The 26,278-nt window shown below is 37.6% G+C and overlaps 2 protein-coding genes across 4 annotated transcripts in view; both read right to left on the bottom strand.

Annotated features, from left to right (window-relative positions):
* LOC116423051 (zinc finger protein 260-like) overlaps nt 1–26,278 on the bottom strand; it is a 168,179-nt gene that overhangs the window by 26,334 nt on the left and 115,567 nt on the right. For 2 of the 3 annotated variants that reach the window (XM_031964030.1, XM_031964027.1), the window contains exon 1: nt 10,739–10,779. The exons of the other annotated variant lie outside the window; for it this stretch is intronic. The gene's annotated coding sequence lies outside the window, so the exon portion shown is untranslated. Of the gene's footprint in view, nt 1–10,738; nt 10,780–26,278 lie in introns of those variants that run through there. 3 annotated transcript variants of the gene reach the window in all.
* LOC116422728 (vomeronasal type-1 receptor 4-like) overlaps nt 16,464–26,278 on the bottom strand; it is a 34,936-nt gene continuing 25,121 nt past the window's right edge. Inside the window, exon 6 of the mRNA XM_031961821.1 lies at nt 16,464–17,446. Coding sequence (XP_031817681.1) covers nt 16,464–17,446 — 983 coding nt within the window. The remainder of the gene's footprint in view (nt 17,447–26,278) is intronic.

Below are 26,278 nucleotides of genomic sequence, written 5' to 3'. Positions count from 1 at the left end.
TGGTGAGGTGCAAAGTCACCAGCCTCACCTTCTATTCCAGAGCCCCCTGGCTCCAGTGGCCAGATATAGATCAGGATGACTGGAGATGGCCCTGGAAGCAGTGAAGACCTTGACCTTAAGCTAAGTTCTCAGTCTGAAGGAGGGAACACCCACAGAGGGATTAAAATTGAGGAAGAAATGAAGGCAAGAATGTTCTCTTTTACCCAGTCAAAAACAACAAGACTGGGAGGGAAAAGTCGCCAGGGCTATTGGCCATAGGGGCAGTGAGGAGTTTACAAGATAGAAGGGTCAGGGAATAAGATGACTGAGGTGGGATGGTATAAACTTGAAGATGAGCTCACCTTCTCTTACTCCTATTGTTCTGACTCCCTTCCTCTCCCCCACCTTCCTACAGACCCAAGAGGCAGGAGGGATTTAAGGCCCCAGATGAGATGAGAGTGTGTAGAACCTCAATGTCCCTTGAGTGAGAAATCTCCCTGCCAGTGACACTCAGTCTTCCCAGCATCCCTTCTTCCCAACAGACATATTATCTAGACAATAAACTGACTGAGGGATCCACTAAAGAGGTAAGATCTCTGAGATGGAACCCCCAGGGAAAAACCATAAAAAACCTAAGGCTGAGAGACAATCTAGTCTGGGATTCAGCTCCCAGAACCTATGGTGAGGGAAGAGGAAGGTAACAGGGAAGCCTGGGTAAAAAAGAAGAAATTTAAGTGTCCAGAAGTGATTTAGATGAGTAGTTGAATCAGGAAAAACAGGATGGCTGATTCCTGAAATCTAAGCAGAACATGGGGGAAGGTTCCTAAGACTCTTGGGTAGATTTTAGGTTTAGAATCTTTAAAGAGAAATGTGGAAACAGTGAGCCTCATGCCTGGGAAGGAGCCCAAGATCTGTGGGTCCAGAGAAGTTGGCTCAGGAAACAGCTTCAGCTCCTGCAACCAAGGAGGGGTCCTAGAGGCAGAAAGGCAGAATCTGCGGAACCTCATAAGAAATCATGTCTGAAGGCTCACAATCAATTCACCAAACAGGAGCTGGAGACAGAGCTAAGAAACCTGGGTCTAGAAGTGGAGGCTGAAAGTGGGACTCCTAGATTCCTATGGGGAAAGTTGGCCTTTGGGCAAATATGATCCGATGGTAAACTTGAGGAAGAGGCAACACTGGATATGTGTGAAGTGTTTGAGAACCTGAAAAAGAGGTAGGGGCCAAGAATTCGTTAAGTAGTCAGACCTGGAAGTGAATTGTTCTGACAGATGGGGAGGCCACTGGCCATCAGAGCAGATAAGAAGTGTGAATGCTTATGAAAGGGCAGCCAGCAGAAGGCAGGACTTGTGAGGAGCCCTGGCTCACAACTACCTGGGTCCCACCCCATCAGGGATGGTTTGCAGTAAATAGAAAATGGCAGATCCAAGAAAATGCCCAAAGATCTCAGTCCCAACCCTTCCTGTGTCCCATTAATCTATTGCAGGAAAGCCTCTGAGGCTCAAGAGCCCCAAGCAGCACAGCCCCTGAAGCCTGGAGGGTGGGACCTCACTCCCAAAATCATCCAGGGCGATGACCTCTGATTGCTGACTGCCTCTCCTCCCCCAAGCCTTGACCATCATCACATGGCCAATGGCCATTGGAATGGCTTTTCCAGCTCTAGACTCCTCCCAGGCTTCCAAACTCCACCCTAGGATTCTTATTTCACCTGGTCACTTACCTACCAGGTTGCTCATCTTGTTCCCCATGAGCTCCTCCTCCCCATGCTTCCATCATCTGATGTTTTGTTGGAGGAAGGATAAAGAACTTTCATCTTGCCACTGGAATTGGCAGAGCACTGTTTCCTTACATCCCATTCAAACACAAATCAAGACATCTCCCTTTATCTGTGGTCCTCTTCTAGAATAAAACATCATCATCAACAAAAACTTTTTAGATTCAGAAAATGAACACTTTCTAGAAGCCTTCCCACAGTGCAACCATTATGATTTTCATGTTATTCAATTTCATTTTATATTTGTAATGAATATTTTATATTATATTCATAATAAATATACTAATAATTTAGATTTCTTAGAGCTGCTTTTCTGGGTTAGGAGGCAGGACTCACAGTGCAAAGTAAAATTATCAAACATTCTGATAATGTATATTCTTATACTGTACTTATGTACAATCAGTGAATTGACTGGAAAACTACAGAAAACTGTTCTTATCACAGAACTCTGTGCTTTGGAGAGGGAATGATCACAACCCTCAAGATTTGAAACAAGCTAAGAATTGTCGTATTGTCTTCCATTGGAAAACCAATCAAATTCTGGGAATGATTGTATTGTAACTTACTTTCCCCAACCTTCCACTTAGGATTTATGAATAAAACCTCTGCCTGTTCTCCAACAAATGGAGATCTCCTGCCCAGGAGAATTTCCAATTTGCCAAGTGTATTCCTCACTGTGTAAGTAATACCTTAAACAGGTACTTAATTTCTAAAACCTGCCTCTAGTCCAGCTCCCCACACATTCATTACATTTATGAGGCTTTTCAAAAAGATAAATCTTTTATGTAATAAAATTTGAATTCCAACCAAAGACCTTCCCACACTGATTGAATATGTATATTTTTATTGCTTTCTATATTATAACTGTTATTTAAAATTTTTAAAACAGTTCTCATAGAAAAATTTCACATAGAATTTTCTTAATTGTTACTTTGGGTTTTATAATTTTATAACTACTAATGAATCTGTCTGCCTCAGTTTCTATATTTTAGAGAATGAGGGAAATAACAAACATAAGCTGTAAGGCAAAATCAGTCCAGCATAAATGCCTCCTTTGTATCAGATATTGAATGGCAGGGATTCTCAAAAAAATAAATAACAATCTCGCCACAAAAGCTCACAAAATAAGGGAAGAAACAACAAGCTAAGAAATAACTTTCAAACAAGCTACAGGCAAGATAAATAGGATATCATTTAAAAGAGGGAAACACTGGAAGCAAGAATGCTTATGGATGAAGTGAAAGTGAAAGCTGTCTCACAAGATGGAGACAGTGTTCTAAAATTGAATGAAGGTTGGCTACACCCCAGGCTCAAGTGTCTTTCTCCAGAGATCGCCAGTTTTATATAGAATGGGATCATATGACTATTTTCTTATGGGACTAAGTTAGGGCTGCTTTGACATTAAAACTCCCATATAACATAATTTAATAATCCTAGAGATGTGATTGTTAGAAGTTTTTCCTCATTTATAACTTAGAATGTGGGGTCATTTCTGCTGACTAAACAGGGCAAATGTTCAACCACAGGGAGTGTTACCCCAGGCCCTTATTGTCTGCTGACTGTCTCTTACCTCTCTTCACTGCCGGACCACCCCAGGATATGGGGAGATGCTCAAATCTCACAAGCTCTGTCAAATTGAAACTCCTTTGTTTTCTACCTTAAAATGCCTCTGATTTACTAAAGTTGGTGGTCTTCTACCTCACATAGTTAAAGATTTCCTATAGAAAGAAAGCTTTCCATTGAAAATGAAGATAACTGGGAGGCACATATGAGGGAGAGCACAATGCCAGAGAATAGCCAGGAACATTTCTTGAAGTTAAGAGATAGGGTATCATCTTCCTGGAATAGCAAGGAAGCCATTGTCATGAGAACTAAGGTGTAAGAACCCTGCCCATAATCAGTGAGGAAGAGAAAGGGTTCACATTTGCAGGTTGGTAGAAAATCCCTGATGTTCATTGAATCTGGGAAAATTGGATCTTTAGGAAAATCACCTTGTTGGCTAAATGAAGGATGCATTGGAGTCAGACAGCCTGGAGTCAGGGCAACCCACAAGCAGGCTGCTGCCGTACTCCAAGGGTGAGGTGATAAGGAGCTACAGCAACTAGGTTGAAAAAATCAGTAGAGAGAAGATGTATGGCAGAGATGTTTCAGGATTGACATGATGTAAGTGGGGATAAGAAACAGGATTCATGGAGGACATCTTGGTTGTGAGCCTGAGGGACTGAGAAAGTAGTGAAGCCCTTATTAGGAATAAGGAAAAGAAAAAGAAAAGACGATGAGTTCAGTCTTACATGGTAATTGTAAGATATCTCAAATTAGAGAATTAGTTCAATATGTTTAAAAGATATTTGGAACAGAGGGATTGAGATTGATTGACCTCATTTTTTTATATCAAATAGTATTTTATTTCCCAATTACATGTAAAGATAATTTTTAACACTTTAATTTTTTTTTCCCAGTTCCAAATATTCTCCCTCCCCTTTTCACTTTCTCTTACTTTAAGATGATAAGCAATTTACAAAAGTTATATAGATGCAATGATGTAAAACACATTTCCTCAAAATGTTCACCTCATGAAAAGGGCAAGAGTGAAGGATCCTGGACTATTTCCCAATTTACTGTTGACTGATAATCTTGTCAATAGAAACCAACATCCAGACCCACTCCTCAGTTGATTGCTGACTGATGATCTGGTCTCTGATAATCAAAATGGCAAGAAGACCCTGAATTCATTGCTGACTGATGATCTGGTTAGTAAGAACCAAACACCAGAGACTACTCCTAGCTCCTACCCTTAGGCCAAAGAATTAGCCTATCTATGATTGAAAGTTGGATCACTATTAGCTCCTTGCTTCTGTTTGTTTGTAGAATTCCCTTTGAGTTTCAGTGGGCTTTGTAATGGTGTTATTATTGCAATAAAGCTTTCCTTCTTGGCTAGGAGATAGGTTCAAGCCTGTAAATTCTTTTGAGACACCTCACAACCCCTCTCTGGGACTGCAAACTTTTGGGGTCTCTCACCTGGGATGCCAGAAAAGGCAGAAATGTTTTAGGGTAGCTTTTGACAAAGATGGGACAGTCGTCTTTCATGTTACTCTATGTCTGCCCTCTGTGTAGAATGTCTGTTTCACATTTGTTCTAGCGCTACTTTAAAATTGCAATCAAAAAAATTCCTGAAACATCTCAATTATGGGGATTGGTAGCAAGATGGTGTAGCCCAAGTCTTTCTATTTGCTCTCTCTTCTCATCTCAGAATTGATAGAAAATTCAAATTCTGCCTCACTTGTAGGAATAGGGAAGGAATACTGTGGGGACCACACACAACCTTGCCAGATATTCCCAAGCCAGCTTGGGGAATGGGGATGGGGTGGGAGTCAGGCTCCATGGTCAGCATTCCCTGAGCCCTGGCATCTGAAACTACCATCGAGACGGATATCCTGGCACCCCAGCATTCAGCAGGTTTTGTCCAGTAACTGCCTGGGAAGAATTGGACATCTGGTAGCACCCAGGCAGCCTCTGCATTTGGTGAGAGCACCATTTTCTGTCTCAATTATGGATATCTCTTAACTATGAAATTTATGGCAAATAATTTTCTCTGCCCAATTTTCTGATGTGTCAAGAAAAATAATAGATATTATTGTAAAGTACTTAGCAAAAATATGCGATATGAATGTTACCGCTTTACTGGATGTAATTGTTTCATAGTTGATAACTTTAGAGTGAGCACATAGACGTGGTAGTTACTATTTTATTGTTGTTATTATTATTATTACTAAATTAACTTGATGCGGAATCATGTCAAGGATTTCTACTTATATAGTAGAAGCAAATGATCGGTTTGGAACTTTGGAAAGTAAATGTTATCCTGGGCATTCATGTAAATACTTAATACATAAATGTGAAAGAATATTATGAGTAGGAAAGTGAATGACGAGGGGGCTTCACAACACTAATTATTTTGTTCATGAAAGAAGTTCTAAAAACAAAACTTTAGAGAACTACTGCTTTGGAGTCATGGCTCTACCGTATTGCTCAGTGTTGCTACAGTACAAACTGTTCCCCTGATTCTGCTCACTTCTCTCTTGATTCAGTTCAGACAACTTTCCCAAGGTCTTCTGACACTGTGCTTTTCTTATGTCTCCATAACCTTCCATTATATTTCTAGCTCATCATTGTTGACATATTTACAGACACATGAGCACCACCTTTTCTTTCTAGATTTTTTTTTTTGTTCCTGAGGCCATTGGGGTTAAGTGCCTTGCCCAAGGTCACACAACTAGAAAGTGTTAAATGTCTGAGACAAAATTTGAACTCAGGTCCTCCTGACTTCAGGGCTGGTGTCTATCCACTGCACCTCCTAGCTACCCCTTAAGATCTTTGAAGTAACAAAAATCCATTGGAAAATTTCACGTTGTGTATATGGGCCATTTGACTTTTTAGTTTATAGGTCTACTGATTGGCATTGGCTTAGAGGAGATACAGTAGAGTGAGTTTAGGGGCCAAGTTCCAAAAGGTATTAAGGAACTTTGATCTTTTCATTTGAAGGCCATGTGAATCTTTGTGTCAAGTGTTTTTCTTTTGCAGAATATCAGGTTCTACTTTCTAATACATTGTGCTAACCTCCTCTGTATTAAACATCTATCACCTCATGTACATTTTATTATGAAAATTTTAATTTTCTCAATGATATCCTTTGATACTCTCTCATTGTCGCTATCCCTCCTTATATTTAGATAGAAACTAAGTGGGAAAAGGGAATGGGATCAACAGGCAGTAACTGATCACTGAAGTGGCCTAAACCTCACTCTTCAGCCCACCTAAACTTCCCTTCCTTACACTCTCAGATGACTGGCTAGAACTTTAACTAAAAGTCTCTGATTCACTTATCTCCCTTATTTGAAGCTTCCCTTATGGTGCAAAGTTATTTTCTACCACCCAGGAGGCACAATGGATAGAACATGCTGCCTGGAGTCAGGAAAACTTGAATTGAAAACAACTCAGACATTTTTCACCTGGGTGACACTGGACAAGTCACTGTACCTGTTTTTTCTGTTACTTTTCCATACAGTCAAGATACTAATAGTACCTCCTACCTGCCATGGTTGTTGTGAACATGAAATAAGATTTCTCTATCACATGGGAAAATAGATAATATTATATAAAGGTTAGCTATTAATGCTGTGATTTAGAGGGAGAAAACTTTGGAACACAAGGTTTGGCAATGACGAATGTCAAAAATTATTTTATATGTATTTACAAAAATAAAAAATACTACCAGTAAAAAAATTCTGGATTGATTTTTGACCTAAAGCTACCTAAAATAGGAGACAAAATTAGAAGCAAAAGAAAATCCTACTTTCCCTTCATAAAACTCAAAGACCTTTCATAGGAAAATCAACCAGAAGGACCTTGGGAAGAAACCAGCAAATTTGCCTTTCAAATAATTGTCTTACATGTTTATTGTAAGACATCTCAAAGCAGACAACTGGTTCAAGATGTCTAAAAGAGAGTTTGGGACAGAAGGATTAGAAGTTGATTGACTTCAAATTTTTTATATTGAATGTTATTTTTTCCTAATTACATGTAAAGACAATTTTATTTTTTTATTTTTTTTCCCTTTGGGATCATCTTGATCCTTTTATTGCTGAAAATAGTTAAATCATTCACAATTCTTCATTGAACAATATTTCTGTTATAGAGTACAACATTGTCTTGGTTCTGTTCACTTTACTATGCATCAGTTTACATAAGTCCTTACAAGTTTTTCTGAAATCATGCTGCTTGTCATTTCTTATAGTACATTAATATTCCATTACAATGATATGCCACGGTTTGTTTAGGCGTTCCCTAATTAATGGCCATCTCTTTGATATATAATTCTTAGCCATCCCAACGAGAGGTGCTTTAAATATTTTTGTACAAATAGGTCCTTTCCTTTTATCTTCCTAACATTCTTTTTTTTTTTTTTTTTAATTTAATAGCCTTTTATTTACAGGATATATACATGGGTAACTTTACAGCATTAACAATTGCCAAACCTCTTGTTCCAATTTTTCACCTCTTACCCCCACCCCTCCCTAAATGGCAGGATGACCAGTAGATGTTAAATATATTAAAATATAACTTAGATACACAATAAGTATACATGACCAAAACATTATTTTGCTGTACAAAAAGAATCAGACTCTGAATTATTGTACAATTAGCTTGTGAAGGAAATCAAAAATGCAGGTGTGCATAACTATAGGGATTGGGAATTCAATGTAATGGTTTTAGTCATCTCCCAGAGATCTTTTTCTGGGCATAGCTAGTTCAGTTCATTACTGCTCCATTAGAAATGATTTGGTTGATCTCGTTGCTGAGGAGGGCCTGATCCATCAGAACTGGTCATCCTCTAGTATTGTTGTTGAAGTATATAATGATCTCCTGGTCCTGCTCATTTCACTCAGCATCAGTTCTGTAAGTCTCTCCAGGCTAAAGACAATTTTTAACATTTTCAAAAAGTTGGGGGTGGGGGAGACAGCTAAATGGCACAATGGATAGAGCACCACCCTGAAGTCAGGACAGCCTGAGTTCAAATCTGGCTTCAGACACTTAACACTTTCCAGCTGTGAGAACCTGGGCAATAGCCTCAGGAGAAAAAAAGCAAACAAACATTTTTTGAGTTCCAAATTCTGTTTCTTCCCTTTTCACTTCATCTCACTCTAACATGATAAGTAATTTTGCAAAGGTTTTCTAGGTGCAAAAATGTAAAACACATTTGCTCAAGAATTTTCACCTCATGAAAACCGAGTAGGGCAAGATTGAAGGATCCTCGTCAGAGCTAGCAATGCTGGCCAGACATTATGCTGGGCTGTGGCTGTGGACAAGGAGGAATGAGCACTTGCTAAGAAAGTGCAGTATTTTAGGGAGCAAAAACATTTCCGGCACTTGATAGACCTTGCATGTGACTTAGGTGAGAACTGTTGCTGAGGTTGAGCCCCTGGTCAGAATTCAGAACATAACAGTCTGGAGACTTAAGGCACAATTACCCAGAACTCAAATTCAAACTTGATTATAATAATGATTGGCATTGTAAACTGTTAAAAATAATAAAACCAAATGAAAATTCAGGATGAGTAAGCAAAGCAAAAGAACCTGACAATAGCTATTTTGGTATGGAAGAAGATCTGGTTTGATATTCAGAAGAATATTGTGAGGTTAAAAAAAAAGCTACTTTGTCCCCTTTGTGTACTCAAAAGTACCCAAGCCAAAAAGAATGCTTGGAAGGATATAAAAAGGAATTCAAAAATCAAATAAGAGATCAAGTAAATATTGGGAGAGTAGGGGGATGAAAGCAATTTCAAGAAATTATGAAAAGGGTTAATTAATTGGAAAGACGTTTTAAAAGTCCTTGAAAAATAGTATTGAACAAGAGGAATCTATTAGCATTATAAGACACCAAAAAATAAATAAGTTGTAGAACAAGCAGGTAAAGAAGGAAAGAAAAAATCTACTGTTCATCAACTGAAGAGATCATCAAGGAAACCTTCCAAGAATATCCTAGCAAAATTTCCCAATTCCCAGATTAAGGAGAAAATACTGCAATCCAACCAGAAAAGAAGACAAACTTCAATATTGCAGAAATGGTCAGGATTTCACAAAACCAGCAGCTTTAACTCTAAAAGACCAAGGGTTTGGTTACATTAAATTTCAAGAACAAAAAATTGGACTTGCATCCTCAATAATTTACCCAGAAATCTGGAATAGAATATGGAATGAGGGAAAATAGAGATTTGCAAACTGAAAAACCTTCATGTATTTGTAAACAAAAACCAGGACTCAATGGAAAATTTAATATAAAAGATCCAGAAAAAAGGAAAATATTAAAGACTAATTCAAGGCCCTCATTAAGGCTAATGATTTACTTCTATATAAGAAAATGTTATCAGTATAACTGACAGTAGTTTTAAAGGTTGGGACTAAAATGTGTCTGACAGGGCAGGAAAGGGTAAAGAAACAGTTATAAAAATTGGGCAAGAGGAGGAACAGGAACTGAGAAGAGGGTGAGGAGAGCTGGTAACATTACAACCTTCCTCTCTGAATTCAGGAGGAAACAAAAGTATCATCAGGAAGGATGTAGAAGCCTTGTGAATATGGGATGAACCTTGGGCAGGAAGGACAGCTCTGGATGGAGCACCAGGGAAGCTGGGAAGCCGGAGATCTAGTCCCGGAGGGAGGGGCAGGATCAGGCGAGTTTCAGGGCTTTAAGAGAGGGCAGGAAGCAGGAGGAAGGAGAGCCCAGGTAAGATCTGGGAGAGAGAATTCTGACACAGCTCAGGGTGAGAGATCAGGGACACTGCAGGGGCAGAAGGCTTCAGGGGACACGGATCCTAGGAAAGCAACACGACTGTGTCCTGAGGTCTTCCTAGGAGCTGGGGAGGTTGCCTGGGACCCTCTGGTAGAACTAAGCTTGGCGACCCTAAAGGGAGCCTGGACACAGGGAGCCATGGCCTGGGGTGTGATCAGGCAGCAGCCCAAGAGCCTGGGGATGGGGGAGAGAGGCAGAGCCAGGCAGGAGTTTTGGGGGCCCGCGTCCAGAGTGGGTCCTCAGGGCAGGCAGAACCTTAGAATCTAACAGGGGCCTAAGTCGAAGGCAGAAGCTCCACGTTTCTAACCAGGGATCAGGAACAAGGCGGGACTCCTGGGTCCTTGTGGGCAAGGTCTGAAATTGGGAAAATGTGAATCAGTGATAAATCCGGGACGTAACGTCTGACGTTTGGGAAGTATGGGATGGGAAAAGAAGGGATGGCGAAAGGAGGTGGGGGCCAGGAGGGGGCAGGACTCAGAAGGAAGGGCTTGCCCGATAGCCGAGTCTGATACAGCAGCACGTTCCTGGTGCTGCTGAAGGTCAAATGATCCCCCATTAGCAAGACAAAGGGAACAAGTAAAAGCTCAGAGGTGGGCAGGGAGGTGGGGGTAGACATGCCGGGAGGTGGACGGACCTACCTGGGACCTGCACCCACAGAGCTGCCTTGCAGGAGAGCAGAGATCTCAACTCCCAAAGTTCCAGTTTCCAGCCAGCTGTCTGGAGAAATTTTCCTAGGGCCAAGAGTTGCCACCTTAGCAGGCCCTAGAGACTTCCTAAAAGGGCCGTCTCTCTCAGTCACACCAAGATCTCAGGCCCTGAGCTCCTTTCCCGCCCCAAACCCACCCTCCATCACGTGAAATGTCTTGACCACTGGAGAAGCCCAATTTCTGCTCTGGACTCCTCCCAGGCTTCCAAACTCCACCCCAAGAGCTCATATTCCACCTGGGTCACCTCCCACCAGGCTGTTGCGCTCTGAGATTTCACAAAGATCTAGAAAGACAATCTGCTTGATAGAAAGTGACCATAATTAGAAAACATTGTATACAGTAAAACAATATTGTACAATGAACCATGGATGACTACTATTCTCAGCAAGACGATGATCCAAGACAATGCCAAAGGGCTAATGATGGAAAATCCATTCACCTCCAGAAAAGAATTAATGTTGTCTGAATACAGACTGAAACATACATTTTTCCTGACTCTCTCCTCCTTTCCTCCTTCCTTCCTTCCTTCCTTCCTTCCTTCCATTCCTTCCTTCCTCCCTCCTCCCCACTCATTCCTCCACTTCACTCCCTCCCTTCCTTCATCCTCCCTCCATCCCTTCCCCTTCCCTTCCCTCACTCCTTCCTCCTTCCTCACTCTCCTTCTCCATTCTCCCTTCCTCTCCATTCCTTCCTCCCTTCTCCTCTCCCTTCCTTCCTCCTCCCTTCCTCCACTCTCCTTCCTCTCTCCTTCCTCCTTCCTCCCTCCACTTCCTTCCTTCCTTCCTTCCTTCCTTCCTTCCTTCCTCCTCTCCTCTCCTCTTCCTCCTCTCCCTCCTCCTTCCTTCCTCCCTTCCTCCTTTCTCCCTTCACTCCTTCCTCACCTTCCTCACTCCACTTCCATCCCTCATCACTTCCTTCTTCCATCCACATTCTCCTTCTTCCTATCCTCTTCCTTCCATCCATTCATCCCATTTCACATTCATTCCATTCATCATTACTTTCCATTCTTCCTCCTTCATCACTTCTCCTATCATTCCTTCACTTCACTTCCTTTAGGTCTTCTTACAAAAATATGTACTATGGAAATATTTTGCATAATTAGCACTCATGTAACTTTATTATTAATTGCTAATCATCTCAAAGTGAGGAAGGGAGAAGGAAAAGCAATCAATTGAAAACTCAAACTGTTTTATTAATAGTTAAAAATATTGTTTTTAACATGTAATTGAGTCAAAAATAAAATCATTTAAAAGAACATTTCCATAGGAAAAGAGACATATGCTGATTGTATGAGACAAGCTATAAGTTTTCATCCTGGTATTCTATAGCACAGAATAAAGTTAATAAATATTAGAAGAATCACAATCACATCCTTGTATAGACTGTAATGTGGTAAAACATGGAAGATATACACGAACTGATCTGAGTGAAATGAGCAGAACCAGAGATCATTATAACTTCAACAACAATATATATAGTATGCCAATTCTGATAGGCAACTGCCATCCTCAGCAACCAGATCAACCAAATCATTTCCAATGAGCCGTAATGAACTGAACCAGCATACAGAAGAAAGAACTCTGGGAGATGACTTAAAAAACATTTACATTGAATTCCCAATCCCTATATTTTTGCCCACCTGACATTTTGAGTTTCCTTCACAGGTTGATTGTACAATATTTCAGAGTCTGATTACTTTTGTACAGCAAAATAATTTTAGTCATGTATACTTATGCTGTATCTAATTGATATTCTTAATGTATTTCAAATACTATGTATCCTGCCATCTGGGGAGGTAGAGGGGATAAGAGGTGAAAAAAAATTGCGAACAAGAATGTTTGCAAATTTATAATGCTGTAAAGTTACCCATCATATAACCTGTAAATAAAAGGCTATTAAATAAAAAAAATTAAAAAACATGGAAGATAACTACATACAAAAACATGAACCCTAAATAGAAACTGAATATTAACATCCTGAATGATAACTGTTCAAATAGCATTAGAAACAATAACTATGTGTAAGATTACAATCATACATCTTACTTAAATTTCCCAGATGAAGTTAAATTATACCTTACAGAAAAAGTGCCATTTTGAAAACATGAGTAAGAAAATGGAAAAAGATGGGATTTGTGAATTTAAAATACAATTATACATATATTAGATTACTTGCTATCTAGGGGACAGAGTGGGGGAACAAGGAGGAATTAGAACACAAGGTTTTGCAAGAGTCAACAGTGAAAAATTATCCTTGCATATGTTTTGAAAATAAAAGCTTCAATTAAAAAAATAATTCACCTAAAAAAATTAGTTTTAAAATTAGCAAGACCAGAATAAATGCACTAAAAATAAATATCCAAAGGGCATCTTGAAAATTAAAGAAGGTTTACTTGAAAAATGAAAAAGGAGACTACTGAATTGAATTGCTTCTGACATTCTAGACTTTGCCGGCAGCTGCAGCTGCCTTTTCACTTGAATATCTCTATATCCCATAACCCCATCTTCCATTAGTGAATTCCTCCCAAAATTTCCATTTTCTTTTTATATTTTTGAAGGTATTGAAGGTATTCCCTTCTGTTTTCAAGTTCACTAAGGTAGACCTATATATAATTTGTTCTAATTATCCTTTTTTTCTGTTGATTTTGCTGTGATTTCATCTAATTTTCTTTTTTATCGATTTAATTTTCTGCTCTGTTTTAATGAGATCGGCTAAACATTTATCAATTTTGTTAGTCTTTTCAAAAACCAGATTTTAGTCATTTTTCTATTTCTGGAAAGGATTTCCAATTTGTCTATTTTCCCTCTATTTTTAATAACTCCTTTTGGTGCTTATTTTAGATTTATTTGTTCATTTTCTAGTTTTTAAAATGCATATTCAGTTCATTGTTCTCTTTTTATATTTTGTTAATGTATGATGGTAAGGATATTAGTTCTCCCCAAGGACTGATTTAAGTGCATCCCCAAAATTTTGCTATGTTGTTTTATCACTATCCCTTAGTTTCTCATCATTGTTAATTATTTCTCTGATTTCTTCTTTAATCCACTCAAAATTTAAGATTTCATTGCAAAGTTTCCTTTTAGATCTTTATCTTTTGTTTTTCATCCCTTAAATGATTTCTATTCTGAATAGATGATGATCTATAAAGTATGTAATAGCTACTTTGGTCTTCTTGAATTTGTTTGTAATATCCCTATATCCTAGTATATGGTCAATTTTATGCAACTTTCATATGGAACAGAACATGAACTTTCTTTTGCAGTACTATTTAGAACATGCCAAAAGTTTTTTTTAATCCCTAGTTTCTCTAGAAATTGGTTCAGTTCCACATTTTCCCTTTTATTTATCTTTCTGATAGACTTATTCAAATCTGGTTGGTTGTTGTCCCAAATTTATAAGAATTCAAGCCATTTTCCAATTGATAAATGGCCAAAGGATATCAACAGAAAATTTTCAGATGAAGGTATTAAAACTATTTCTAGTCATATGAAAAAATGCTATAAATCACCACTAATCAGAGAAATGCATATAAAGACAATTCTGAAGTACCACTACACACCTCTGAGATTGACTAAGATGATAGGAAAAGAACTGAACACTCATACATTGTTGGTAGAGTTGTGAACAGGTCCAACCATTCTGGAAAGCAATTTGGAACTATGGCCAAAGGGCTATGAAACTGTGCATACCCTTTGATCCAGCAGTGTCTCTACTGAGCCTGTATCCCAAAGAGATCATAAAAAGGGGAAAATGATCCACATGTAGATAAATATTTCTAGCAGCCCTTTTTGTAGTGATCAGAAACTGGAAATTGAGTGGCTGCCCATCATTTGGAGAATGGCTTAATAAGTTATGGAATGTGAGTGTTATGGAATATTATTGTTCCATAAGAAATGATCAGCAGGATGAATTCAGAGAAGTCTGAAGAGACTTGCATGAACTGATGCTGAGTAAAGTGAGTAGAAAAAGGAGATCGTCATACATAGCAAAAACAAGATTATATGATGATCAGTTCTAAAGGATATGGCTCTTTTTGTTTTCAACAATGAGATGATTGATGACAACTCAAATGATCTTGTGATGAAGAGAGCTATCTGAAACCAGAGAGAAGACTGTGGGAACTGAGTGCAATCACAACATAGCATTTTCACTTTTTTTTTTTTTTTGCTTATATTGTTTTCTCATTTTTCCCCTTTTTGCTCTTATTTGTCTTATGCAGTATGATAACTATGGAAATATGTATGTTTAACATATGCTGGATTATTTACCATGGGGTGGAGGTAAATAATCCAGCATATGGAAAAAAAAAGTTTGGAACACAAGGTTTTGCAAGAGTGAATGTTGAAAGTTATCTATGCATATGTTCTGAAAATAAAAATAAAAAATTTTGATAAAAAAATACTTTACCCTGAGTCTCCTGTTTGCCTTCCTTTCCTATATCCTTATACTTATTTTTTTTAACTAAAAACATCTTTATTACAATGGTATCAATACATTGTGTTCTAGTAAAACAAATGCCCACATTCACTGTGTCTAAATTTGAATCATTCTAATCATGTCTGACTCTTCTTAGCCCTCCCCCTTTTTTGGAATGCTTTGCCATTTCCTTCTCCAGTTCATTTTACACATAAAAAAATGAGGCAAACAAGATTAAGTGACTTGCTTAGGGTCATACTGCTAATAAGTATTTGAGGTCAGATTAAAATCAGGATGAGTCTCCCTGACTTTAGGCCAGGAACTCTACTCAGTGAGCCACCTAGCTGTCCAATAGTTTTCTTGCTGCTGCTGCTCAATCTTTTCAATCATGTCTGACTCTAGGTGACCTTATTTTCAAGGGAATGGTTTATCATTTCCTTCCTCGTTTTACAAATGAAGAACTAAGGAAACAGGGCCAAACTGAGGCAAACAAATCTACCCATGTGATACAGACACAATTACACAAGTGTCTGAGACCAGATTTAAACTGAGGAAGATGAGCCTAACTGATTTCAAGTCCAGTGCTCAATTGGCTACACCATCCAGCTGCACACCAAATTCATCCCCTTTATAACAACAAGCAAGTGGGATGTTTCATCTTTAGTCTTTTAGTCTTATACAATATCATTTTGTGATCAGGGTTTTAAGTCTTTCAAATTAGATTTCTCTATAATGTAATCATTGTATGACTTTTTTTTTCCATTTCTGCTCACATCCCTTCCTTAGTTCACAGAAGTTTTCCCTCTCAAAATGTAAATTTTGCATTTTCTATAAGAAAATAATATTCTAATGCAATACAATATTTACATTTCTTTAACTATTCCCAAATAAGAATGTACTCCAGTACTTTTCAATTTGGGGTTACCATGAGAAGAGTAGTAATGACTATTGTTCATGGAAGATCTTTTCCTTTTTGCTTTGATGATTATATGATATTGATCTAATAGTAGCAACTTCCAATATTGATATTCCAGAATCCAATGGATGACACAAGCAAAAATTTTCTAAGAATCATCAGCTTAAGATCATTCTCTTATCCTAATCTCCACATTTCAATCACCCATTGTTTCTAAGATATGAAGAATAAGTCTAATATTTAGGATCAGATTCAGGTTTCCTTTGATATGGAGATCCCTGTTCTCTAAATTGAGCTTTCAGGAAGTCATCTTGGTAGAGAATGTTATTCTATTATCCAGGACCAAATGGAGGGTTTCTTCCCACAAAGAGCAGAGCAGTACCTGGTCACTTGTGAGTCACTGCTGATCAGCACATAAGGGCTCACAGTTGGGAAACATGCAGCCAGAAAAGCAGAAGTATTCACTAACCAGGGTGGGGACTTTATAAGTGACATATATGCTGTCAGGATGCAGTTGAGAGAGTAGGAGGAAATAAAGGTGCTCACTAGCATCAGGATACTTTTGGTGGCCCTATTCTCAGGGGAGACTCTGGGGGACAGGCAGGTAAGGTAAACTTGCTGGATTTGCTTGTGATGTCTGTACAATAAAAACAGCATGTAGCCATTGGCAGAGATCATGAGTCCCAAAAAAATAGCATCAGGAAAGGAGAGAATAGCTGCAAATAAAGAGGCTTGAAATCCAGAAGGAATGTTGTGAGAACAGTATCCATTATGTTGAATCTGAGTGTTGTTTCTGGTGTGTTTTGGTCCCTTCATTCCCCAAGGAATGTAGCTGCAAAAAAACAAGTGAAAAGTCCAACAGCAGAGACTAGAGGGAATGAGGTACTTTGGAGCTCTGGCCTTAAGATCTGCCCACTTGGAGTTGCTGGGGCTGATGGTGATGGCCTGAAAGCCACTCAGGAGGCAAGTCATGCTGAGGGAAAGGTCTCGAGCTACTCTGTGAAGGTAAAAAACAATTTTACAACCAATTTGATTGAAGAAATTCATCAGACCCAAAGCTGTCATTGTCTGGGGGATGCCCTTTGACAGAAGAATCAAGCAGTTGACCAAGGTCAGTTGGGTGATAATAATATCTATATGTCTCATCCTATGTCCTTTGAGAAAGACAAGAATGAAGAGACAAATAAGGAAGGAATTCCCTAGAATCCCAGTTCCTGTCTGGAAGAAGAAGGCAACACTCAGGATAATGTCTTTAGATTCCATAATAGAGGTATCTTGGAGAGAATTGTCATCAAAGGTAGAGAGACCTAGAGAAAAGTAAAAGTTGAAGTTATTTATGGACTCTGCCCCCTCATTCCCAATAGCAGATCCTATTGACCATTTTTCCTTTTATTCTTCACAGGAACATTCTCATACTTGCCTTTATTCCAAGAACAGAGAATTTGCATGAGGGGTGGGATTCTGTTCCTTTAACCTCTTTTAGTTTAAATAATGCTTCATGAATTATTCAAATAATTAGTCTTAAAAATACAGACCTGTCTTGGAGTGGGGCTTTCAGTGACTTTTCAGAGAACCATGGGAGAATTTTGATCTTCAGATGATCAAATCCAATGCACCAAAGTTGATTTGATGGACCTGTATGTGCAAGAATGTTTGTGGCAGCCTTCTTTGTAGTGGCCAGAAACTGGAAACTGAGTGGATGCCCATCAATTGGAGAATAGCTGAATAAATTGTGGTATATGAATACTATGGAATATTACTGTTCGGTAAGAAATGACCAGCAGGATGATTTCAGAAAGGCCTGGAAAGACTTACATGAACTGTTGCAGAGTGAAATGAGCAGGACCAGGAGATCATTATATACTTCAACAACAATACTATATGATGATCAATTCTGATGGATGTGTCCTTCTTCAACAATGAGATGGACCAAATCAGTTCCATTTGTTCAATAATGAAGAGAACCAGCTATACCCAGTGAAAGAACCCTGGGAAATGACTGTGAACCACTACATAGCATTTCCAATGCCTCTATTTTCATCCACCTGCATTTTGGTTTCCTTCACAGTTTAATTGTACATTATTTCAAAGTCTGATTTTCCTTGTGCAGCAAAATAACTGTATGGACATGTATACATATATTGTATTTAACATATACTTTAACATATTTAACATGTATTGATCCACCTGCCATCTGGTGGAGGGGGTGGGGAAAAGGAGAGGAAAAATTGGAACAAAAGATTTTGCAATTGTCAGTGTTGAAAAAGTACCCATGCATATATTTTATATATATATATATCTGTATAAAAAGCTATAATAATAAAAAAAAGAACAAAATTGATTTGAAGCCACTTTTCTAAACATGGATAGGATAGAACATCAATCAGTATTAATGAATTAAAAAACCATTTTTTTAAGTTCCTGTTTTGTGCCACATTCTGAGATAACCCTGGAGATCCAAAGATATAAATAAAACTCTCCTTGCTGTAAAAGTTTCTAATGAATCAAGAAACATGGCCCTGTGTAAACATAGAACAAACTTGGCACTATGCAGGCAGATGGGTTGGCTCAGAGAGTTCCACTTCAGTGAAGGCTTTACCTATGGAATCACAGTCCTTTGAGGTTCCAGTCTTTAATAATTGTGGTCATTATTTCATGTGGATGTATTGAAGCGTATTTTCTTGGGGGAAGAGAGACAGCTACATTCTAAGGACTCTTTCTATTTCGTCAAATGTTCCCTTTACAGCATCTGTCAAAAGACCTGACAAATGGTTGGCAATCACTCTATGCTAAATGCTTTAAGTATAGAGGGATTAATAATCTCTCTCTCTCTCTCTCTCTCTCTCTCTCTCTGTGTGTGTGTGTGTGTGTGTGTGTGTGTGTGTGTGTATGTTTCTGGATATAGGAAAGGGATCTCCAGCTTTCACATCTGTGCCCTTTCACTCACCCAACCCCCATCCTAGTTAAGTATATCATGATTTTTCACACAAAATGCTAAAATTACATTTTCCTCACTTTCACTTACAAAGAATAAGGGGAAAAGGTGACAGCCAGAGGATGCAGTGGATAGAGTACCAATTCTGGTGTCAGGAGGACCCGAGTTAATAATCCAGTCAGAAACACTTAATGCTTCCTAGCTATGTGACCCCGGCAAGTCACTTAACTCCAATTGCCTTGTTATAAAAAAAGAAAAGAAAAAGGGAAACAAAACCTTATATAAAATATGTGTGGTCAAGCAATATAAATTTCGGCATCAACCTCATCCAAAAAAGTGTATATTTCATTCTGCATTTTGAATTCATCCCTCTGTGGGGATAGGGTATTGCTGCAGTAGTCTTCCAGTAGAATTCCATACTGCAAGTCATTTCTCTCTCTAAATTCATCCTCTATTAAACTTGGTTAGTTTATATTTTTTTAATGTACTAATCTATGTATTTCCTTGCTAAAACATCTTCAATATATTCTTTTGTTTTTAGAATAAAATTCAGTCATCTCTTTGAGTTTGACTTCTCTAAGTTTATCCCAAATTAATTTTTCTTTTTATTTCATATCATTGCCTTGTGTATGTCCTCTATTTATATGAAATGGATTGTTTATTTTTCTGTGATGTCTTTCCTGTTCTCAGTTTTAGGGCAGCCTTCTCCCATGGGCAAACTATTTTGGAAGATGCCATTTTGACTTAGGCTCAGGCTAGTTAATTTCCTTATTTTCCTGGCTCTCAGTCTCAATATATCTGGACCCCACATCCATTCCCAAGATACCTTCATATCTTAAAATTTCCCTCCTTTCCTTTTTGTTTTTCACTCTGGCAGTTGACTACATTCCTGAAGTTACCTTTTAGACTGATGAATTATTCTGAGACTCCATATTGGGCAAATTCCCAGAACAGCCATTCCTCATTTTTCTCCTGCTCTGATTCGGACTCTCTCAATCTTTTCACCATGCTCATGAGAATACCTTGACTAAAATAGTGAAGAAAACCTTTCGGGAAGTGGATTTTCCCATAAGTTCATTGTCCACCAAAAGATTAGTATGCTCTTTTATTATTTTTATCATCAATAATGAAATTGTCAATATTTCTGCAATTTTTATTTTAATTTATCCATTCTTTCAGATGAAATGATTTACTCTTCAAAAAAAAATGCTAAACCTTTATTCAATAGCTCTTCATTGATGGATTTTTTAAATTGAATTTTGATCAATTAAAGATATCCTTAATATTTCTAATTTTTTCCATCAATTTAGAGGATTGGGTTTCTTATTGTTAACTTATTGGATAAAAAATTAGCATTTGCATGATACAGCATAATTAAAAAAAGATTACATGTGAAACTACAAATCTCTTGTGTAAAACTTGTCATTTAAATATTTAATAAAGTTATCATGTAATTCCTTTTCTGTTTTCCTTTTTTCCTCCCTTCTCCCTCCAGAAATGCTAAAATGAGACATAAAATGTATGTGTGTGCATATAAAATCACTTTACATATTTTCTCTATCATTTTTTTCACTGAATGTAGAAAACATCTTCCTTCCTATGCTTTATGCAATGAATTTGGTATATAAGTTGTCAACATGATTTATTAGGTTAAAGTTGTTCTTAAAACAATATTGCTGCTATACTTGGTTCTGCCCATTGCACTGTTCATTAATTCACAGAAGTCTGTCCATGTTTCTCTAAGACCATTAAACTGATTGTTTCTTACACCACACAGGTATTCCATCATAATCATATACCACAATTTGTTTAGTCATTCCCCAATTGATGGGCATTATTGCACTTTCCAGTTCTTTGCAGCACATAAAGAGATGATAAAGCATTCTAGAACACATACGTTGTTTTCCTATTTCCCCCATCATCTTTGAAAATAGACCTAGTAGTGGTATTGCTTGGTCAAGGGTATATATAGTTTAATAACTCTTTGGACATAATTCCCAATTGTTTGCCAAAATGGTTAAAACAGTTCACAATTCCCCCCAACAATGCATTAGTGTACCTATTTTTGCATGTCCCCAAAACATTGGGTTTTTTCCCCTTCAATCATTTATTTGAATCAAATATTTTTGCTTTTCTGCATTTTGTGGCTACATAAGGTACTGACAAATAGACAATTTTTGGAAAATTGTGATGCATAGTTCAGAAATGTGGGTATTCATTTTGACTCCTATGACAAATGTGGATATTCATTTTTTATTTCATTCATTCAATAAACAGCAAAGTTCAATAATATATAGCTCTTGAAATTCCATCAGGCCTTTCTTACCTCTCTCATCTTACATCTTTTTTTTTCTTTTTCTTAAAAAGAATTTTGTCCAATTCTGAAAATGACACATTGACAGCTTCAAAATGATAATTTTCTTTTTTATTTATCCCTATGAGTCTTTCAGCATTTCTTTTAAGTATTTAGATGCTCTGCAATTTGACATACACATTTTAAACAAGTGACAATTGACAATTTAAAGTGGAACTTTTTGGCTTCATGTAACATACATGATTTTTAATGTTTTAAACATTTATTTTGAAACAGTAAATTATTGACTTCCTTTTCTAACCCATTCTGCCCTCCTCTTTCAGTTTTATGTGTCCAATTCACTTAGTATGAAGCAGTTGGGGAGAGAATAGTGTACTCACCACTACTGTTCTTTGCTTGACTCATTCTTTTATTGTAGCCTTCCACTCACCCAAGGACCAGTCTTATACTTCTACCATTAGTTTCTCCACTTTACAATAAATCCTCTGAATTTAGAGGATTTTGTATGTACAAAAGCTTGTAAAAAGGCAGAAAACAAGTGCTAGATAACTGTGTGGCAAGAATAAAAAGGAGGAAGGGAAGGGAGATGGAGACACCAGAGAATTGAGCAGAAAAGGAGGGAGGAGGCCCTGAGCTGGACACTGAAGAGTGAAAGGAAATACCTTTCTTGAATTCTCAGCAAAATGGTCTTTTGTTCCAGAGCCTTCCTTGAGGATTACTTCCCTGGCCCCATACTATAGAAAGAACCAGGTTCTTTCTCCCTTTTATGTCTTAGAGAATGCTTTGTCTCTTTGAATAGAAACAGCACATTTCTGTTTCTATTCGTCATAGACTATAGAAAGACACTCACCAAGCTGGTCTCATATGCTGGTCTGTCAGGCAGGGCACTCACCTTCAGTGTATTACAAATGAGTGGGCTGGGTAAAGCCAGGGCCCTACTTAAAGGGTCTTGATTGCCAGAGAGGATCTGTCCTCTCTTCCCATCAGGGAGCTGTATTTATCATGTCAATGACATTGTTGGCAGTGGGAGCCAGGGAGGTTCCAGGTGGAGAGAACTTTTGGTCCCCATGCAAATTAACATCAGTAATTACTATTAATTAATACAAACTCCTCAGGGCAACTTATCGTGAATAATGAACAGACAGAAACAGTCAGGCAAGAAACTGTCCTGTGCCCAGAGGGAGAGGGATGAGAAAGTCAGACAGACCTAGACCCACTTAGAGGAAAATATGATGTGAATAAGTCTGGGAAGAGAAGGTCTGTGGCCTCTATACTGAATAACACTTCAGGATCTGAGTTTCATAATGACTGAAGCACTGAACTTTTTTTTTATTTAATAGCCTTTTATTTACAGATTATATGTATGGGTAACTATACAGCATTAACAATTGCCAAACCTCTTGTTCCAATTTTTCACCTCTTACCCCACACCCTCCCCAGATGGCAGGATGACCAGTAGATGTTAAATATATTGAAATATAAATTAGATACACAATAAGTATACATGACCAAAACGTTATTTTGCTGTACAAAAAGAATCAGACGCTGAAATATTGTACAATTAGCTTGTGAAGGAAATCAAAAATGCAGGTGGGCATAAATATAGGGATTGGGAATTCAATGTAATGGTTTTTAGTCATCTCCCAGAGTTCTTTCTCTGGGCATAGCTAGTTCAGCTCATTACTGCTCCATTGGAAATGATTTGGTTGATCTCGTTGCTGAGGATGGCCAGGACCATCTGAATTAGTCATCATATAGTATTGTTGTTGAAGTATATAATGATCTCCTGGTCCAAGCACTGAACTTTTAGACAGAAAGAACTGAGTTCAGATCCTTTCTCAAAACTTACTATCTTTGTGATTCTGGGAAAGATGCTTAATCACACCTAATTTTAATTTCCTTATTTGTATAATCTCTAAAGTAGTAACTCTTTCACAGAATTGATGTGAAGACAAAAAGATAAAAACAAATGTGAAACTTTTAAAATATTAAAACACCATATAACTACTAGCTATTAAACTTTTGAGAGCCTACTGTGTACCCTCATGTCCACATGACCCCTTCCTTAGATTCCATGTGGAAATCATGTCTCTACAGACAAATTTATTAAGATCTTGGTAACTGGTACTGCCACTTGCTGGAAAATGAAAATGGAAGCAGCATCACTTTTATATTCTTGGAATCATATTATTGGAATCAGAGATTGCTGAAGATGGTGGCTACAGCCATGAAATTAAAGGTGCTTACCCCTTTAAGGAAAGCTATCAAAATCTGGAAAGAATGTGAAAAAAGCAAGATGATGTCTTGACTTTCTTGTGGCTTTGGACACATTTATTCTCCTTGATAATTTCTTCTCTCTAGGTTTTCTTGACATGGTTCTCTTCTTACTTATCTCACTTCACTGGATCTTATTACTTTCCCTCTTTTAAGATCTCTTTTGGATACAAAGCCAGTAGAAACATGGCTGGATTGAAGGATAAGCACAATTTGATAGCCTCTTGAACACAGTTCCAAATTGTCCTCAGAATGGTTGAATGAGTTCACGACTCCAAAAATGTATTAGTTTCCCAGTTTTCCCACATCCCCTTCAACATTTGTCATTATCTTTTCTTGTCATCTTAGCCAATCTAAGGAATGTGTAGTAGTAGCTCAGACTTGTCTTAATTTGCATTTAGCTGATCAATAGTGATTTACAGCACCTTTAATGCTGATAATATATGTGAATTTATTTTCTATCCTGCAACTTTGCTAAAGTTGTGAATTGTTTCCAGTAGTTTTTTCACTTGATTCTCTAAGTATACCATCATATCATGTGCAAAAGAAGAAAATTTGGTTTCCTCATTATCTACTCTAATTCTTTTCCTTTCTTTTTCCTCTCTTATTGTTAAAGGTAACATTTCTAATACAACATTGAATAGTAATGGCGATATTGGGTAACCTTGTTTCACCCTGATCTCCTTAGGAATGCTTCCAGTTTATCCTCATTATATATATTGTTTGCTGATGATTTTAGATAGAGGCTACTGATCATTTTAAGGAAAACTTCATTGATTACTATATGCTCTGGTGTTTTTAATAGGAATGGGTGTTGGATTTTGTCAAATTCTTCTTCTGCATCTATTGAGATAATCATGGATTTATGTGAGTTTTGGTTATTGATATATTCAATTATGCTAACAATTTTTCCTAATATTAAACCAGAGCTGGATTCCTAGCATAAATCCCACTTGGTCACAGTGTATTATCCTGGTGATAACTTGCTGTAATTTCTTTGCTAGTGTTTTACTTAAGATTTTTGCATCGATATTCATTAGGAATATAGGCCTGTAATTTTCTTTCCTGTTTTGACCCCACATAGTTTAGCTATCAACACTATATCTGTTTTGGATTTTGGTAGGACTCCTTCTTCTCCCATTTTTTCAAATAGAAGGAGATGAATCCAACCACAAAATAAATAAGACAGTAACTTGGAAAGTTATTGAAATTTTTAAAAACATAGATGTCATAGAACTCTGGAAAAAATTGAATATGGAGAGAAAGGAATATACATGTTTCTCAGTAAAACTTGGCACCTACACAAAAACTGACCAGGTATTAGGACATAAAAAATCTTGAAATCAAATGCAGAAAGGCAGAAATAGTAAATGCTTCCTTTTCAGACCATGATTCAATAAAAATTACATTCAATAAAAGGACAGGGAAAGATAGACTAAAAACTGATTGGAAATTAAACAAAAGCAAACAACACTGGGCTTGGAAGCAGGAAGATATTAAGCATCAGGGAATTACTAGCTCAGTGACACTGGACAAGTCACTTGACTACTGTTTGCTTCAGTTTCCTCAAGTGTAAAATGGGCATAATAACCCACAAAGAGTTGTCAGTATCAAATGAGATATTGATAAAGTGCTTAACACAATGCCTGGCATATAGTGTGCTATAAAAATTCTGTTTTCCTTTCTTCCCCTTCTCTCCACCAGGTGACAGAATTAACTTGTTTCACAAAGAAAATCAGCTGGAAGCTATTCATTGTGGGAATCCCAAGACCACTCTGGATTTACTCTGAGTTACTGAGGGTTATTGAGGAAGGCCAAAGCATTCAAACAATGCTAAAAGAGTAGGTAACTTTCTTTCTTTCAGCTTCATTTATTTTGGTAGCTTCACTATCTCACTAGTCTGGGTAAAATGGTATAGTTGGACTTAATTGAACTAAGTTGACCTGCAAATGCCCACCAACTATCTTTTTCTCCTTCCTGAATTTGCTGGATTTTATTAAGCATTGCCAAGTGAATTTGTCTTAAGAGGCTTGCCTTCTCTATTCAGGCAATTATTTCAGAACAAATTATTAAGTACCAATATTGTGCCAGGCACTCTGCTAGGTGGGGAGGTCAAGCATTTCAAGGGACATTCTGAAAAATTTAGAAAAAAGAGGGTCCAACTATTCTATTCATCAAATCAATTTTGTACCAGTGAGACAGAAAGGAGAGGGAGAATAGGGAAACACACAAACATGTGAATATATATACAAACAGAGACAAAGCAGAAATAGAGAACACATTGTAAAGCATGACATATAGCTTGCTAAACTGAATAACTTGGAGAATGGTGTCCCTCTGAATATGAATAGGCAAGGTAGGCTTTCATAGCAAATATAATAAGTTCAGCTTTGGATAGGTTGACTGTAAGATGCCTATTGAACATTGTAGTTAGAGATGAGAGAATGAAGGTCTGTAGGAATATTAGGTAGCTCTGGGCAAGGAGTTCTGAGAATCAGAGAAGGTAAATAAATCCTTGCTAGTTGATGCCATCACCAAGTGAAAAAATATAGAAGAGTGTCAAAGACAGCTTGTGGGACAGCCACAGTTACTGAGTGTTGCCTCTAATAAGATCCA

Source organism: Sarcophilus harrisii, chromosome 3 (genome assembly GCF_902635505.1).
Source record: "Sarcophilus harrisii chromosome 3, mSarHar1.11, whole genome shotgun sequence".
In the NCBI taxonomy this organism is placed as follows: Eukaryota; Metazoa; Chordata; class Mammalia; order Dasyuromorphia; family Dasyuridae; genus Sarcophilus; species Sarcophilus harrisii.
Note: the sequence above shows the minus strand (reverse complement) of the source record. Positions and strands in the feature narration are given on the sequence as shown.